A 13,879-nucleotide genomic window follows, 5' to 3' on the forward strand; every position below is an offset into this window, starting at 1 on the left:
CTGTAGCACCACGGCTGTGTACATATTTTCCGATCTATAATAATATAGTGCAAGAAGATCCTTAATGTACTTGAGCCTGCTCATGAGTTAGCATCAGGGTACTAAATTTTCAGATCTCTGGCCCTGCCACAACTTAAAATTTAATATCACCTCAGGTGATACATTGATCTGATTTAAAATTAGATAAAATATATATATGCAAAATTAGTCCACACAGTTAAGAAAATTGATTTCTATTATGGACTACATTTTGCCCCCCAAAAGCTAACTCCCAAATCTGTATGTTGAATTCCTACTCTCCATGTTATCATATTTGGATATAAAACCCTTAAAACATAATTAAATGTAGCAGTTAATCTAATAAAACTGGTGTTCTTTTGAATTTGTCATTATTGTTTGTTATTAAGCCTTTTAAATTAATTTTATTTAGAATACAGAATGGGTTTCATCATGACATTTTTATATATACATGAAAACACACACACACACACAAACACACACACACACACACACACACACACCTTGTTTAACCCCCATACCCTCTCTTGGCCCTCCTCCTTCCCATAGTCCTCTTCCTCCCCACAGTTGCACTGCTGCTTTCACATATACATACACATATACATACACTACACATACACACACACACATACACATACACATACACATACATATACATATACATATACATATACATATACATATACATATACATATACATATACATAATCTAGTTTCCACAAGTAAGAGATAACTTGATATTTGGTTTTATTCTCCCATCCATTACCCTTCTCTGTTCTCACCTCTCTTCCCTCTTTAGAGCCTATCCTTCCTCTCCCCCACATAATCCTTGTTCTATTCTTATAAGACAAGAGAGAAGGAAGTGAGGTGGGAAAGATAGAGCAGAAATTTTTCTTTCTCCTTGCACACAAGAGGGATGTTCATACAAAGATGCAGCGAGGTGAAAACAGAAACTACGGTCTGCTGCTACCTGGCTTTAAATGTCCAGCACCCAGAGTTGTGTAGAAGAACACATTTCAGTTGTTTAAGCCTCCCAGCCTGTGGTACATTATCATGACATCTCAAGTAACCTAAGACAGTTCTCCCAGTGTTACACATCTGTAACTTCAACATTTCTCAACCCTAATTTTAATAATTTCTTAAATGCTCTAACCTCCCTTCTAGCACACATCCACCAGAGGTAGTGGAAAAGAAAGGTTATTAGGATATTGGAGAAGTGGACCTCTATAGAAATTGTTCTTTGGAGCAAGTCCCATCTGCATTGTCAGGATATCAGCAGTTCAATTCAGGAGTCAGCAGCTTGATCCACTGGCAAACACTTCATGGTTATACCAGCAATCCAGTTCAGTAGAGTCAGGATAGCAAACAAAATCAGCAGCAGTGGCACGACCTAGCAGAACAGCCAGGCCTCCACCTAATCAGCACCAATCAGCAGGTGCAATTAAGCCAGAAGTTCTTCTTTGCTGTACCTCTCAACAAAGACTTGAGACCAAGAATCACTGTAGAGCTATACAAGCCTCAGGTCACTATCCATTGAGTCCTACTTAGACCCCCTCCAAACATCATGTGTCCTCCAAAGGTCTTGCCTCAGCACGAGTCTGTCTCATGTTACATCACTCTCCCAATTGCCCAAGTCCCTGGAAGCAGTGAGAAGATGCCAGCCCACCACCACAAGTTTTTTGGTGCATTTTTCTCTATGGAATCATGACAAACGGAGCTCAGCTATGCAATGTAAGGTGAACCAATATATGTGTACCGTTAGCAAAGAATCCCTCATCAGGCATCCTTCCATGTGCTTGCTTTAGCAAACATCCTTTCACTGGTGTCTCCTTCAGGAAAACACTCCATGTGTTTGCCCCAGCAAAACACCATCCAAAACAACTGACTTTTCAAAGAAACCCTAAGTTTTCACTTCTCATATTACCTACATATAGAACAATATAAAAGCCAGGAAACTGGAATCGGTATAATATATGTATGTATTACATGCCATTTTATCAGGGTGAAGAACCTGTCCATCAAAATGAATCAATCTATTCCTTCATAGTTATACCCACTCTCCTCTACCATCCTAAACCCTAATAATCACATCTTATATCTCTAAAATTTTTGTTGACAATACTACATAAAGGTACTTAGAGAGTATGCCATTGGAGGTTGCCTCTTTAACTTAGAATAATGCCCCTGAGTTCTGCTAAGTGGGTGTGCCTAGCGAGCCTGTTGCATTTTCTTGTTGATGTTCTCTTTTGAATGAACCAGTTTACTTATCCAGTTTAACTGTTCCATTGACTACCATTATTGTTTGCTATTACACATAAACCTACTGTAAACATCTGTGCACGATTATTTTTGTTTTAATATAAGTTCTCATTTTTCTGAAATAAATACCATGGAATTCAACTGCATGGTCATATGATAATTACATGCTTAATTTTAAAAGATTTTTAAAGTTGTACATATATGTCTGTGTGGGAGTAGAGATGCTTGGCCAGGGAGTGAGTGGCACTATTAGGAAGTGTGGCCTTGTTGGAGGAAGTGTGTCACTGTGGGGTGGGCTTTCAGACCCTCTTTTTAGCTACCAGGGGTCAGTCTTCTCATGGAGCCCTTCTGGTCAAGATGTAGAACTCTCAGCTCCTCCTTTGCCATGCCTGCCTAGACACTGCCAAGTTTCCTTCCTCTATGATAACAGGCTGAACATCTGAACCTGTAACCCAGCGCTGATTAAATGTCCTTTATACGAGTTTCCTTGGTCACGGTGTCTCTCTGAAGCAATTCAAATCCAAACTAAGACAAGTTGGCTATGTACAGATGTACATTGAGGCCACAGGTACTAGCTCTTCGAGCTGGAATTACAGGCTTCTCTAAGCCACCCAATGTGGACACTTAAAATGCTGGCAGTATGTCCTCTTACTGCTGAGTCATGGCTCCAGCCAACATGTTTAATTTTAAGAAGCTGTCAGATAAGATGGATGTGAGGAGGCATGACTGTAATTCTAGTACCTCAGGGGCTGAGGCAGAAAGACTAAGTGGTGAGGCAAACCTGGCTTACACAAAGAGACTGCTTTAAAAAGAAAAATAAGAATAATAAGTAATTTTTCAGAGGAACTAAACCGTCTCGTATTAACACCAATAATGTATATCTATTTTCTCTGTATTCTTCCTTGAATTGTCACCAATTTTAATGTTCACTGCTGTTACATGTGACATGTTACATGTTACATGTGGTAGTACCTCATGGTTTTGATTTACATTGCTTTTGTGACTAGTGATACTGAGTATCTTTTCCTGTATTTATTTGCCATCTGCATGCCCTTTTCAGTTAAATGTCTTTCATGAAATTTGTTCATTTTTAGCTGGATTGCTTCTTTATATGTATGTATGTATGTATGTATGTATGTATGTATGTATGTATGTATTCTTTTTACTCAGGGTTTCATATAGCCTGTGCTGTTTGTCTTAGTTAAGGTTTTACTGCTGTGAAGAGACACCATGACCAAGGCAACTCTTAGAAGGACAACATTTAATTGGGGCTGGCTTACAGGTTCAGTGGTTCAATCCAGTATCATTAAGGCAGGAACTTGGCAGCATCCAGGCAGGCATGGCTCAGAAGGAGCTGAGAGTTCTACATCTTCATCTGAAGGCTGCTAGTAGAATACTCATTCCAGGCAGCTAGGATGAAGGTCTTAAAGCCCACACCCATAGTGACACACCTACTCCAATAGGGCCACACCTAATAGTGCCTCTTCCTGGGCCAAGCTTATACAAACCATCACATTCCACTCCTTGAGCCCCATGGGCTTGTTCAAGCATATGAGTCTATGGGGGCCATACTGAAATATAGCATAAAGCAAAATACACTAAGTCCAACTTCCTGAGTCCCCATAGACTATAGCAGTCTCAACCGTGTTAAAAGTCCAAAGTTCAAAGTCTCTTCTGGGATTCATCCAATCTCTTAACTGTAATTCCCAAAGCAAGACAGGAAACTGGGCAAACTCCAAACTCTGTATCTCCAGTTCTGATGTCAAACAGGTTTTCAGATCTCCAACTCCTTTTTCATCTTTGTTGACTGCAACAAACTTCTTCTCCTGGGCTAGGTCCACTCCCTCTTAGCAGCTTTCCTCAGCAGATAGCCCAGAGCTCTGACTTCTCGAGCATCTTGGGATCTCCAAGGCAACTTCAGTGTTACAGCTTCTTGTCTCAGTGTCTGAGATCCACACATGATCTTCTGGGATCCTTCTCTAACTGGCATCTCCAATACACTTGGATCCTCTGCCACAACTATGCTTCACCAATAGCCTCTCTCTCATAGGCTCTCTTCATGGTGCCAAGCCTCAAATCCTTTGCATGACCTCTTCAATCCTGGGCTATCAACTGCAACTGAGGCTGCACCTTCACCAGTGGCCTTTTGTGGCCTTGCATAGTACTAAGCCTCAGCTGAACTTCATGACCCCTTCATTGCCTTCAAAACCAGTACCACCTGGGTGACTCTTACACATTACCAAGTATGGCTGCAGCTCAAGGTACAACCTTGGCTATCTTTGGAACACAGCTTCTTTGTGCTTTCAGAAAATACTTTCCAGAAGATTTCACTTCACTGATGCTGGGCTCTTCTTAATCACCACTCATTTCTCAGCTTCTGCTGAAGGACCCTAGGGGCCTCCACCAGCCTTACACCCACCCAACCACCTCGGGGCAAGGCTAGGCCAGGCTCCAGCTTCCCGCCTTGGGTGGAGGCTAGACCAAGTTCCATTCTCCACCCATAGGAACATTCTTGAGTAGAAAATTTTCAGAATGTACCAACTGATGCTTGCTACTCAATAGATTTAGAGATCAATATGCTTAAAAGTTTAAACCATATGTAATAATTTTAATCTATAACCTTGCTGAGGTAACCTGTGCCCCTAAAAAGTATAAAAACTGCTTGTAATAGCCATTCAGGGTTGTCATCTAGACATTTACCCTGAGGGACTAATTGACTACCAAGTTCTGCTGCTTGCTGGAGCTGGAACATCCCCCAGCCCCTTATTCTATTACCAGTTTTCTGTTTTCGAACCCCCTCTCTGCCTAATCTTGGGTTTCCTGGAACTTGTTCTGTAGCTTGACCTTGAACTCAGAGATCTGCACGGCTCTGTCTCCTGTAATGCTGGGACTAAAGGTGTGTACCACTATGCCTGGATTTAAGCTCTTCTTCACCTAGAACCTGCTTTGTCCCAGGCTGGCCTTGATCTGCTCGGCTTTATCTCCAGGGATTAAAGGTGCCTTTAATTAATTAAAGTTGTGTACCACCATGGATCTAGATTTAACTGGGTAGGATCTTGCCCCAACGTTCCATTCCTTAATCTGCTATCTCCAAGAACACAGGATTCAGCTCCATTTCACTTCCTGGTGCCCCTTTAATATTCAAACCACATATTTTATTTTCTTCCTTTTTAAGCTTGCTACACTTGTTCAAAATGCTTTTCATGAGACTTAACCAGAGGCCAAAGTCGATGCTGGGCATCTTTGAGACCTCCTTTGTCAATGCAATTAATCTCAGTCTCCTCACCTTAGCCTCAGGCAGACTCTTCAGACAAGGACAAAAATAGCCATGTTCATCACCAAAATACTACAAAAATAGTTCCTAGGCCATATATTGAAATTCTTCACTGAAACCTCTTGGGCTAGGTCCACACAATTCAAATTATTCTCAGCAACAAAGTCTTCCATATTCCTACTAGGATGGCCCACTAAGCCCCACTTAAAGCATTCTACTGCTTTCCAAATCCAAAGTCCCAAAATCCACATTCTTCTAAACAAAAGCATGGTCAGGCCTATCACAGCAGTACCCCAGTACCTGGTACCAACTTCTATCTCAGGGTTTTACTGCTGTGAACAGACACCATGACCAAGACAACTCTTAAAAGGACAACATTTAATTGGGACTGGCTTACAGTTCCAGAGGTTCAGTCCACTATCATCAAGGCGGGAACTTGGCCACATTCAGGCAGGCATGGTGCAGGAATTGAGCATTCTACATGTTTATCTGAAGGTTGCTAGCAAAATACTCACTTCCAGGTAGCTAGGATGAGGGTCTTAAAGCCCATGCCCACAGTGACACACCTACTCCAACAGGGCCACACCTTCTAATAGTGCCACTCCCTGGGCCTAGCATATACAAACCATCACAGCGATTCTACCTCCTGAACATTGATGTTATAGGCACACACTACCATACTCAATTTACCCAGTACTGAGGCACAAGGCTCAACATATGCTAGGCAAGAAAGCACTCTGCCAACTGATCTGCAGCCATACTTTAAAGTATTAAGCTCAGTGGCAAACTGTTTTCATATTAGCATGCAACCTTTACTGCTGTTCCTTTCCAGAACTGTTCATCTTCCCAAACAGAAGTTGTACACCCTCTAAATAATCCCCTTCTCTCTTCCCTACACTTGTTGCAACCTCTATTTTACTGTTTCCATTAACTTTTCTAGTTACTGCACAAATAGGGAATCACAGTATTCATTGTTTTCTGGGTGGCTTCTTTCATTTGAGTTAGTGTGTTCAGATTTCATTCAGGTATCAAAACTTCATTCTTTTAAGGCTGAATAATGTCCCTTTGTATGCTTGTATCACATTTTACTTAGCCACTCATCTGTTCCACCTTTAGGCCATTTTAAAAAACAATGCTGTGAACATTAATGTAGTTGTTTCTAACTCTTTGAGGTATGTGCCTAGAAGTGGATGATCTCTACTTAAGTTCTTCATGCAGTGAGGCATATAGTGGCAAAGGCGGGTGAGATGGAAGATGGAAGGCAGAAGGAATCAGTAAGTCATGGTATATTCAAATAAGCCTTTCCGGGAGCAGCCAAGACAAAAGCAACATAAGCACAATCCTGGTTCTTCTGGAAATATTACTGTTATTTGTTTTCAAATGTAGCAGGATAGCCAAGCCAATCTTCCTTGTAGCTTTATGTTCTACCTACCTGAAAAGAGATTGGGGGGGAGGGGGCTGAAAGGTCTAGATTCAAACTCTTTACTCTCTTCCTACAAATCAGTCTCCAATTTCTCTTCACCCAGCTCCTATCTCCTCTCCACTGCTACTTTTAATATTGTGAAAATGAGTATGTTAAAAATATTGACGTAATCATGTCTGTGGCAAGAAAAACCTTTTTCCCCCTATTGGACACCTATAAGGTATACAATGATAACTAGCAATGTTTCACAATGACTTCACAGCTATATTAAACAAGACTGAAGGAAAATATAATTAGGCAACATTTTCCAAAATAATAGTCTATGATTAAGGTTTGTGTTTCAGTACTAAGGGTACCAAGGTCCGGGCCTTGTCAGGTACTTTTAACACTGGGTCACGTACAAAGACCTGGAGTTTAAAATCCATCTGAATCCTTGGGACTTAACTTGAAAGGGTACACGTGTGATGACCCCCATTTGTCCTTCCCTGCTCTAAAAGATCTTTAATACAAGCTTTATGGTATCTTCAAAAGTTTTCTTTTCAAAGTTCTCTTTTACACAAGCACACACACATGCCTTCGGTCTCAGGTTTGCGCTCCGGCCTACTTGAGGCACGGCTTATACACTGAACACTGACTAAAAAAGCTCACTATTTTTACCACAACCTTGTTTCAAATCATCACTAAACGCATGAGCTACCAGCACTCCTTACATTAGCAATCGTCTCATAGGAAAAACACAGCCACTTAAGGCAGTATGTCTTCTAAAAAATTTTTTTTTATGTTTTTTTTTCTTATACTTTTCTCACTTCCTCAAGCAGTGCTCCCGAGTTTGCAGAACTTTCTCAGACACAAGATTTTAAACAATTAATATAGCACTTCCTCGAATTTTCTTCATAAGGAACGTGATCCAGACTACGACAGAGTAAAAGGGCTCCTCCATTTTGTCTCAGCAGGAGCCATCTTCAGCTTACTCTCAAACTAACACCATCATCCCCTGATGAAAGTGAAAAGTCCTGTACTCCAACCCTGTCCTAGAAACTCGGGGGAATGCCTCACCTAGCTGCAGGTTTGGGGCTTCTATTAAGCTGCCTGCTTACTTTATTCCCCCTGCCAACAGCAAAGTAGGAAATAGTGTTTCCGTGTTCTTTGCCTTTTAAAGCTCCCTGTGAAATGCATTATTCGGGCTGCCCTGTGAGAAGAGTTTCTCCTCAGGCAGTCGCTTAATATAGTCTCTCCATTCTGTCGTGCTGAGCGACCTCTGGGTCTCTAAGGAGCAACACCGACGGGATCCATGTGCGGCGAGTGACCAGACCCTCAGAGTACAGACGTGCCCTCCAGATTCCCAGAACAGCTCCTCCGGAAGTCCGCCAGTGACGTTCCTCATCCTCGCCAGTGACGCGAGAGTGGCCGCGTGACTCACTCAGTGCCTCTGCGCCTGCGCGCCAGGGAAGGGACCGCGGCCTGTCGGGGGGAGGAGCTAGATGGAGAAGAGGGGGAGGGGCGGGGCCCGCAGGAAATGTGTCGAATGTAGACGAGAAAGGACCGGAATAAAGTGGGCGGGGCGAGGGCGGACCTATCTGCTGTGCCTCGGAACTTCACTTCCTATTTGCCGGTATTTCTGCTTCCGGGTTAAGGGTGTTCGGCGCTTCCAGCTCCTCTCCTTGGCAGATCGAGGTACTCTGGTTGACAGCGCCTCCTGACTCAACCGAGGGCGGCTTTTTACTGCCCACCCGCGGACGTCTGGACGCCTCACAACCCCCGGACGCGAAGGCGCTCCTCACCTTCCAGCTCATCCTGGAGGCCTGGAGGGTCCCTGCGCCCGAATGCTGAGAGGGGTCGCGGGCCCAGCGAGGCAGCCGTGTGCGGACCTCCGGCTCCTTAGGCGGACCGCGGGGACTGACAGCCTTTCGGCGTCCCAGAATCGCCCGCTCCCGTCCCAGCTCGGATGGGCCTTCCCACTCGATAAATGTGGCTGCTGAGGCAGCGGTGGCGGTGGCCAGACCTGCTGCTGCTTGGCTTCAAGTTCACCCCCACCGCGGCTCCTTGGTGTCCCCCCGGGTTGCCGCCGCCAGCTCCTTATCCCCTGGGCCTGGCCTTGCAGAGTGGCGACGATGGACAAGATTCTGGAGGGTCTGGTGAGTTCCTCGCACCCGCTGCCCCTCAAGCGGATGATTGTGCGGAAGGTGGTGGAATCCGCGGAGAATTGGCTCGACGAGGCGCAGTGCGAGGCCATGTTTGACCTGACGACCCGCCTCATCCTGGAGGGCCAGGACCCCTTCCAGCGACAAGTGGGCCACCAGGTGCTGGAGGCCTACGCGCGGTACCACCGGCCGGAGTTCGAGTCCTTCTTCAACAAGACTTTCGTGTTGGGCCTCCTTCAGCAGGGCTACCACTCAGTGGACAGGAAGGACGTAGCCATCCTGGACTACATTCACAACGGCCTGAAGCTGATTATGAGCTGCCCGTCGGTGCTGGACCTCTTCAGCCTGTTACAGGTGGAGGTCTTGCGAATGGTTTGCGAGAGGCCGGAGCCACTGTTCTGTGCCAGGCTGAGCGACCTCCTGACGGATTTCGTGCAGTGCGTCCCCAAAGGGAAACTGTCCATTACCTTCTGTCAACAGCTGGTTCGGACGATAGGTCACTTCCAGTGTGTGTCCACCCAGGAGAAGGAGCTCCGGGAGTATGTCTCCCAGGTAACAAAAGTGAGTAACTTACTACAGAATATTTGGAAGGCTGAGCCCTCCACGCTGCTACCTTCTCTGCAAGAAGTTTTTGCAAGCATCTCTTCCACAGGTAAGGGTCATTATTTCAGGGAAGTATGTCTTGGAAATTCAACATGTGTGTCTCATAAACACAGTGCACTTCCCGGAAACATTCTCATGGGGGCGGGGAGAGGGGGCTGAAAGAGGTCAGCAGGCATATTGTATTAAAGTAAATCCTCCAGTGAGAGACATTCTTGATGGAGAGCAAATCTAAATAATTCTCATCCAAAATTTTACTCCACTTCACTGCCTTGTTCAGAATGGTATGCTGGAGCCAAAATGTTGAGTCCAAAGACCTTTGTCACTGAACAAGTCATTTAATTACACCACCTCTGTTCCAGTTTTGGAATTCTTATAGGCAGACAGCCAGGATGAGAAGCTTCTAGTCATTACTGACTAATGGTCATCTATGATGCTCGCCTCGGGGCGTTATTGTTCCTATGTATAACCTATCATCTTATTGAAGGGTTGTTTTTGTTTTGTTTTTTCCTGTTTTCCAGGGTTCTCATTTTTTAAAAATTCATGAATTGCGCACAATCTATTATAAGATTGTCCCAGTTTACCATGTAGTGGTTTTAAAATATCATTTCACTCCACAGAAGGCAGGAGATCCAGGGAGGGTGAAGACAAGTGTAACAGCTTAGGTAGAAGTCTGCCTTGCCTTTATCATGAACTTCATCCTCAAAAACTAGGGAAAGGGCAAAGGATTCTACTTAGAAAACCTCTCGCCTAGAGTTTTGTCCGTATCTGTTCTTGAAGGTGCTTTAAAATATGTCAGTTGTGAAACAATAGGTTCACAACCAGGTTCAGACTGAACTTTGTGGAGCTGCCCTTGTTTTACCTTAGCCAGAAATGAGGGTTGAGCTTTAAAAGCTCACATAGTCTAATAATGTGTTTAATAAATACCAGGTGCATTAGCTTCCCCTTCCTGTAATTGTACTTGTAGTCGTCATAGCTTTTGGAGATTTCCTCAGGTCTTTCACTGTCGTACTGAAGCAGACCATCTGGATGCCTTACGTTTTATATAAGCAAAGCCAGCCCCCCTCACCTTAATTTCTACTATCACAGTAGTGCAACGACAATATGAGCCTCTGACATGGAAATTAGAAGATTTGTCTGGTTGGTTCTTTCTCACCCCCATCCCCGATTACTGCTTTCCAAAGCATTATCAAAACCCAAAAATGTACTATTAACAACAAATTAGCTTATTGAAAAAACAATAGTGTTCTTCTTAGTGATGTGGCTGTGGACTGAGTGGGTATTGCTGTTTTCCTCTCAGCCTCTCATTTCTATGGTTTAACTCAATTTAGCGTCTACCCATGATGTATGACATAACGTGTGTGTGTGTGTGTGTGTGTGTGTGTGTGTGTGTGTGGTTTCTCCCTGAACTAGTACATCACTTTGAACCTCCATGCCATATTTGTCTCTTTAACTAACAACTAGATGCGTCCTTTGAGCCCTCGGTGGCCTTGGCAAGCCTGGTGCAGCATATTCCTCTGCAGATGATCACGGTCCTCATCAGGAGCCTGACCACCGACCCAAACGTGAAGGACGCAAGCATGACCCAAGCTCTCTGCAGGTACCGGTCCTTCATACCAGCAGGTGGTCTGGTTTTTGGATAGTGAAAAACTTTTGAGAAATTTCTAAAACTAAAATCCAAAAGTACATCTGTAGTTTCTCCAGATTAGTTAGAATGATTTACCTTTGTATAGTCGCATCTGAAGTTGTGTGGTTGGCTTGTTTTTCTCGATGCTCTGGTCCTTACTGTTTCCTGTAGCCTACTTCCGTGTGGGTGGTGGTGGTTACCCTGTATGGCTCTGGGTTTGGTTTGGTTTCTCTTAGCTAGGTAGGAGTTTTCTCTTTCAACTGCACTCCATAGGCGATACCTCTGCCCTTGTCTCCTCGGATTTGTTTGTTCGTTTGCTTGTTTGTTGTGTGTGTTGAATATGTGTGTGAACTGTGTGCATCCTTGGCATCAGAGGTTAGCTCCTGCAGCTAGAGTTGTGAATGCTTATGAACCACTGAGTGTGCTGGAAATCAAACCTGGGTCCCTGCAAGGACAAGTGGTTCTTATCTGCTGAGCCATCTCTCCAGCCCTTACCTTTGCCTCATGGAATCTGGTTTCTCTCCCTTATTCTAGCTATTTTAACATTTTGAAAGTAATAGCACGCTGTCACTGGGCATCTACTGTTGCTGGTGGGGGCTGCTGCCAGTCTGGTTGTCAGCTGTCTCTGATAACATGCTTTTCTTTGAGTCCTCGATGGTCTGCAGCCTTACTCTCCATGTCTGAATAGAAACTGATTTGCCCTTTGCAGCACTTTTATGCATATATTCAGTCGTTCATTCAAAGTGACTTACTGGGTGCTTAACAAGAGTGTCAGACCACTCAAATTTTCCTGAGCAAATTGATAAAAATAGCTGCTTTCTGGTCAGAGACCAACAGTAATGCAATAGCACTGCACGGTTCCAGCCTTTACCCTGATATTTAGGATGCTAAAATGTGTGGGAATGGGTGCCCTAGGTAAGCAGGCCTGGCTTTCTTGCCATACTGCTATATAATCACATTGGTTCTGTTTGGATTTAGGTTTTCTTTTAGAACATACAGTGAATGATTTAGTATGTTAAATGATGAGTGTTTGTTGGAGACGAGAAGGGTTGTAGGCTGTGAATAGGTAGTTTGCAGTTGTTAGTAAGATGGCTAAGTAAGGGTTCGTTGAGGTGCCCACAGCACTGAAGTAAAAAAGGAAGCAGTGCTATGGCTTCTGTATTAGAGGGACAGAGCAGCCCAGTGTCTGGTGTTGGGTGGCTCAGTGTCTGATTTCTCAACTTTCTGATGCTTCCAAAACAAGCATTCCGTAAAAGCCATGCTTTGACCTCTAAGTTCTGCTTTTCCTGGGCCACCATATAGAGCACGGGACTTTCTCAAATGCTGGGTAGATTCGGTGAGCCACTTAGTGAGCTCCAAGTCACTCCCACAAACAGGGTAAGTGCCCAGGGTTCTCAAGTGGAATGTGTTGCTAAATTAGGGTGTTTGGTAAGTTGTTCTATTAGAGGTTTTATTCCTTGTGGTATTTTCCATTTACATTAGATCTCCAGTGCTGTCTTAAGTTAGGGAGTACCTGTCTTGTCTTAACCTACTCCATTTTCTTTATGACAGTACCCATCCATTATGCTGCTGAGTTCAGTGACAGCATTGTTTTTAGATTGAGCTTGGACTTTCTCTACTTAGCTGCTTAGTTTTTGTTCCTTGGGTTTCCCTGTCTCGTATATTTAGCCTGTTTAAGCAGGTGAGACACAGTGGCTTCTGTGTCTCTTCTGACAGTTACATGAACTCAGGTACTCTATGCTGGGCTCTCAGATAGTGCCGTGTGCACTGACACATGTGCACCTTCTACAGCACAAACTTACACTAGCTGCTTCTTTATGGAGCAAATTAATCTGTAACTTGTGCTTCTAATTTTTCAGATCACAAATCTAGAAGCAAGTAACTCTATCCTCTCTCTTACTTTGATTAATATCACTAGTCCTTTGAATTCTATCTTTAAGAATACTGTAGAGATGTCTCAGTGGTTAAGAGCTGCTCTTCCAGGGATCCTGAAATCAATCCCCAGGAACCACATGGTGGCTCACAGCCGTCTGTATTGGAACCTGATGCCCTCTTCTGGCACACAGGTGCAAGATGTACATGCAGGTAGAGTGCTCATAATATTTATATATAATAGCTAAATCTTTAAAAAAATAAATAAAAAATACTTTTCTGGCTCTACCATTTGTGAAATGGAACCTGTACTATTACACTAGTCTAGTTAGTCAAATGTAGATATATTCCAAGAACAGGTATAACATTCAAGTAGGAAGCAGGCCAAGAGTCAGTGAAATGATGTGGACTGCACTGTATAGGTAGCTTCTGAGAGAGGAAAGTGGCCATCAGCCCCAGCGTCTCCTGATACTTGAATCTGGTCTTGCTTCCTCAGAATTTTCAAAAGAAGCCTCAAGTCAGATTTTCTGTATAAAATGTCCTATCTCTAAAACAGGGGCCAGGTAAGACCTCAAGCTGCCTCAGGAAGCAAAGTTGGTTTTATATCATATTCCATAATTTATGGTTAACTCAATTTTGTTGCTTTTCAGAATATTGCCTGGTTT

The 13,879-nt window shown here is 43.8% G+C and overlaps 1 protein-coding gene across 1 annotated transcript in view; it reads left to right on the forward strand.

Moving 5' to 3' along the window:
* Positions 1–8,953: 8,953 nt before the first annotated feature.
* The window catches only part of Usp38 (ubiquitin specific peptidase 38), a 30,522-nt gene continuing 25,596 nt past the window's right edge, over positions 8,954–13,879 (forward strand). Inside the window, exons 1-2 of the mRNA XM_032887487.1 lie at positions 8,954–9,767; positions 11,180–11,315. Coding sequence (XP_032743378.1) covers positions 9,086–9,767; positions 11,180–11,315 — 818 coding nt within the window. The 5' untranslated portion in view covers positions 8,954–9,085. The remainder of the gene's footprint in view (positions 9,768–11,179; positions 11,316–13,879) is intronic.

The sequence above is a fragment of the Rattus rattus genome, chromosome 17 (assembly GCF_011064425.1).
Source record: "Rattus rattus isolate New Zealand chromosome 17, Rrattus_CSIRO_v1, whole genome shotgun sequence".
NCBI classification, from domain to species: Eukaryota; Metazoa; Chordata; class Mammalia; order Rodentia; family Muridae; genus Rattus; species Rattus rattus.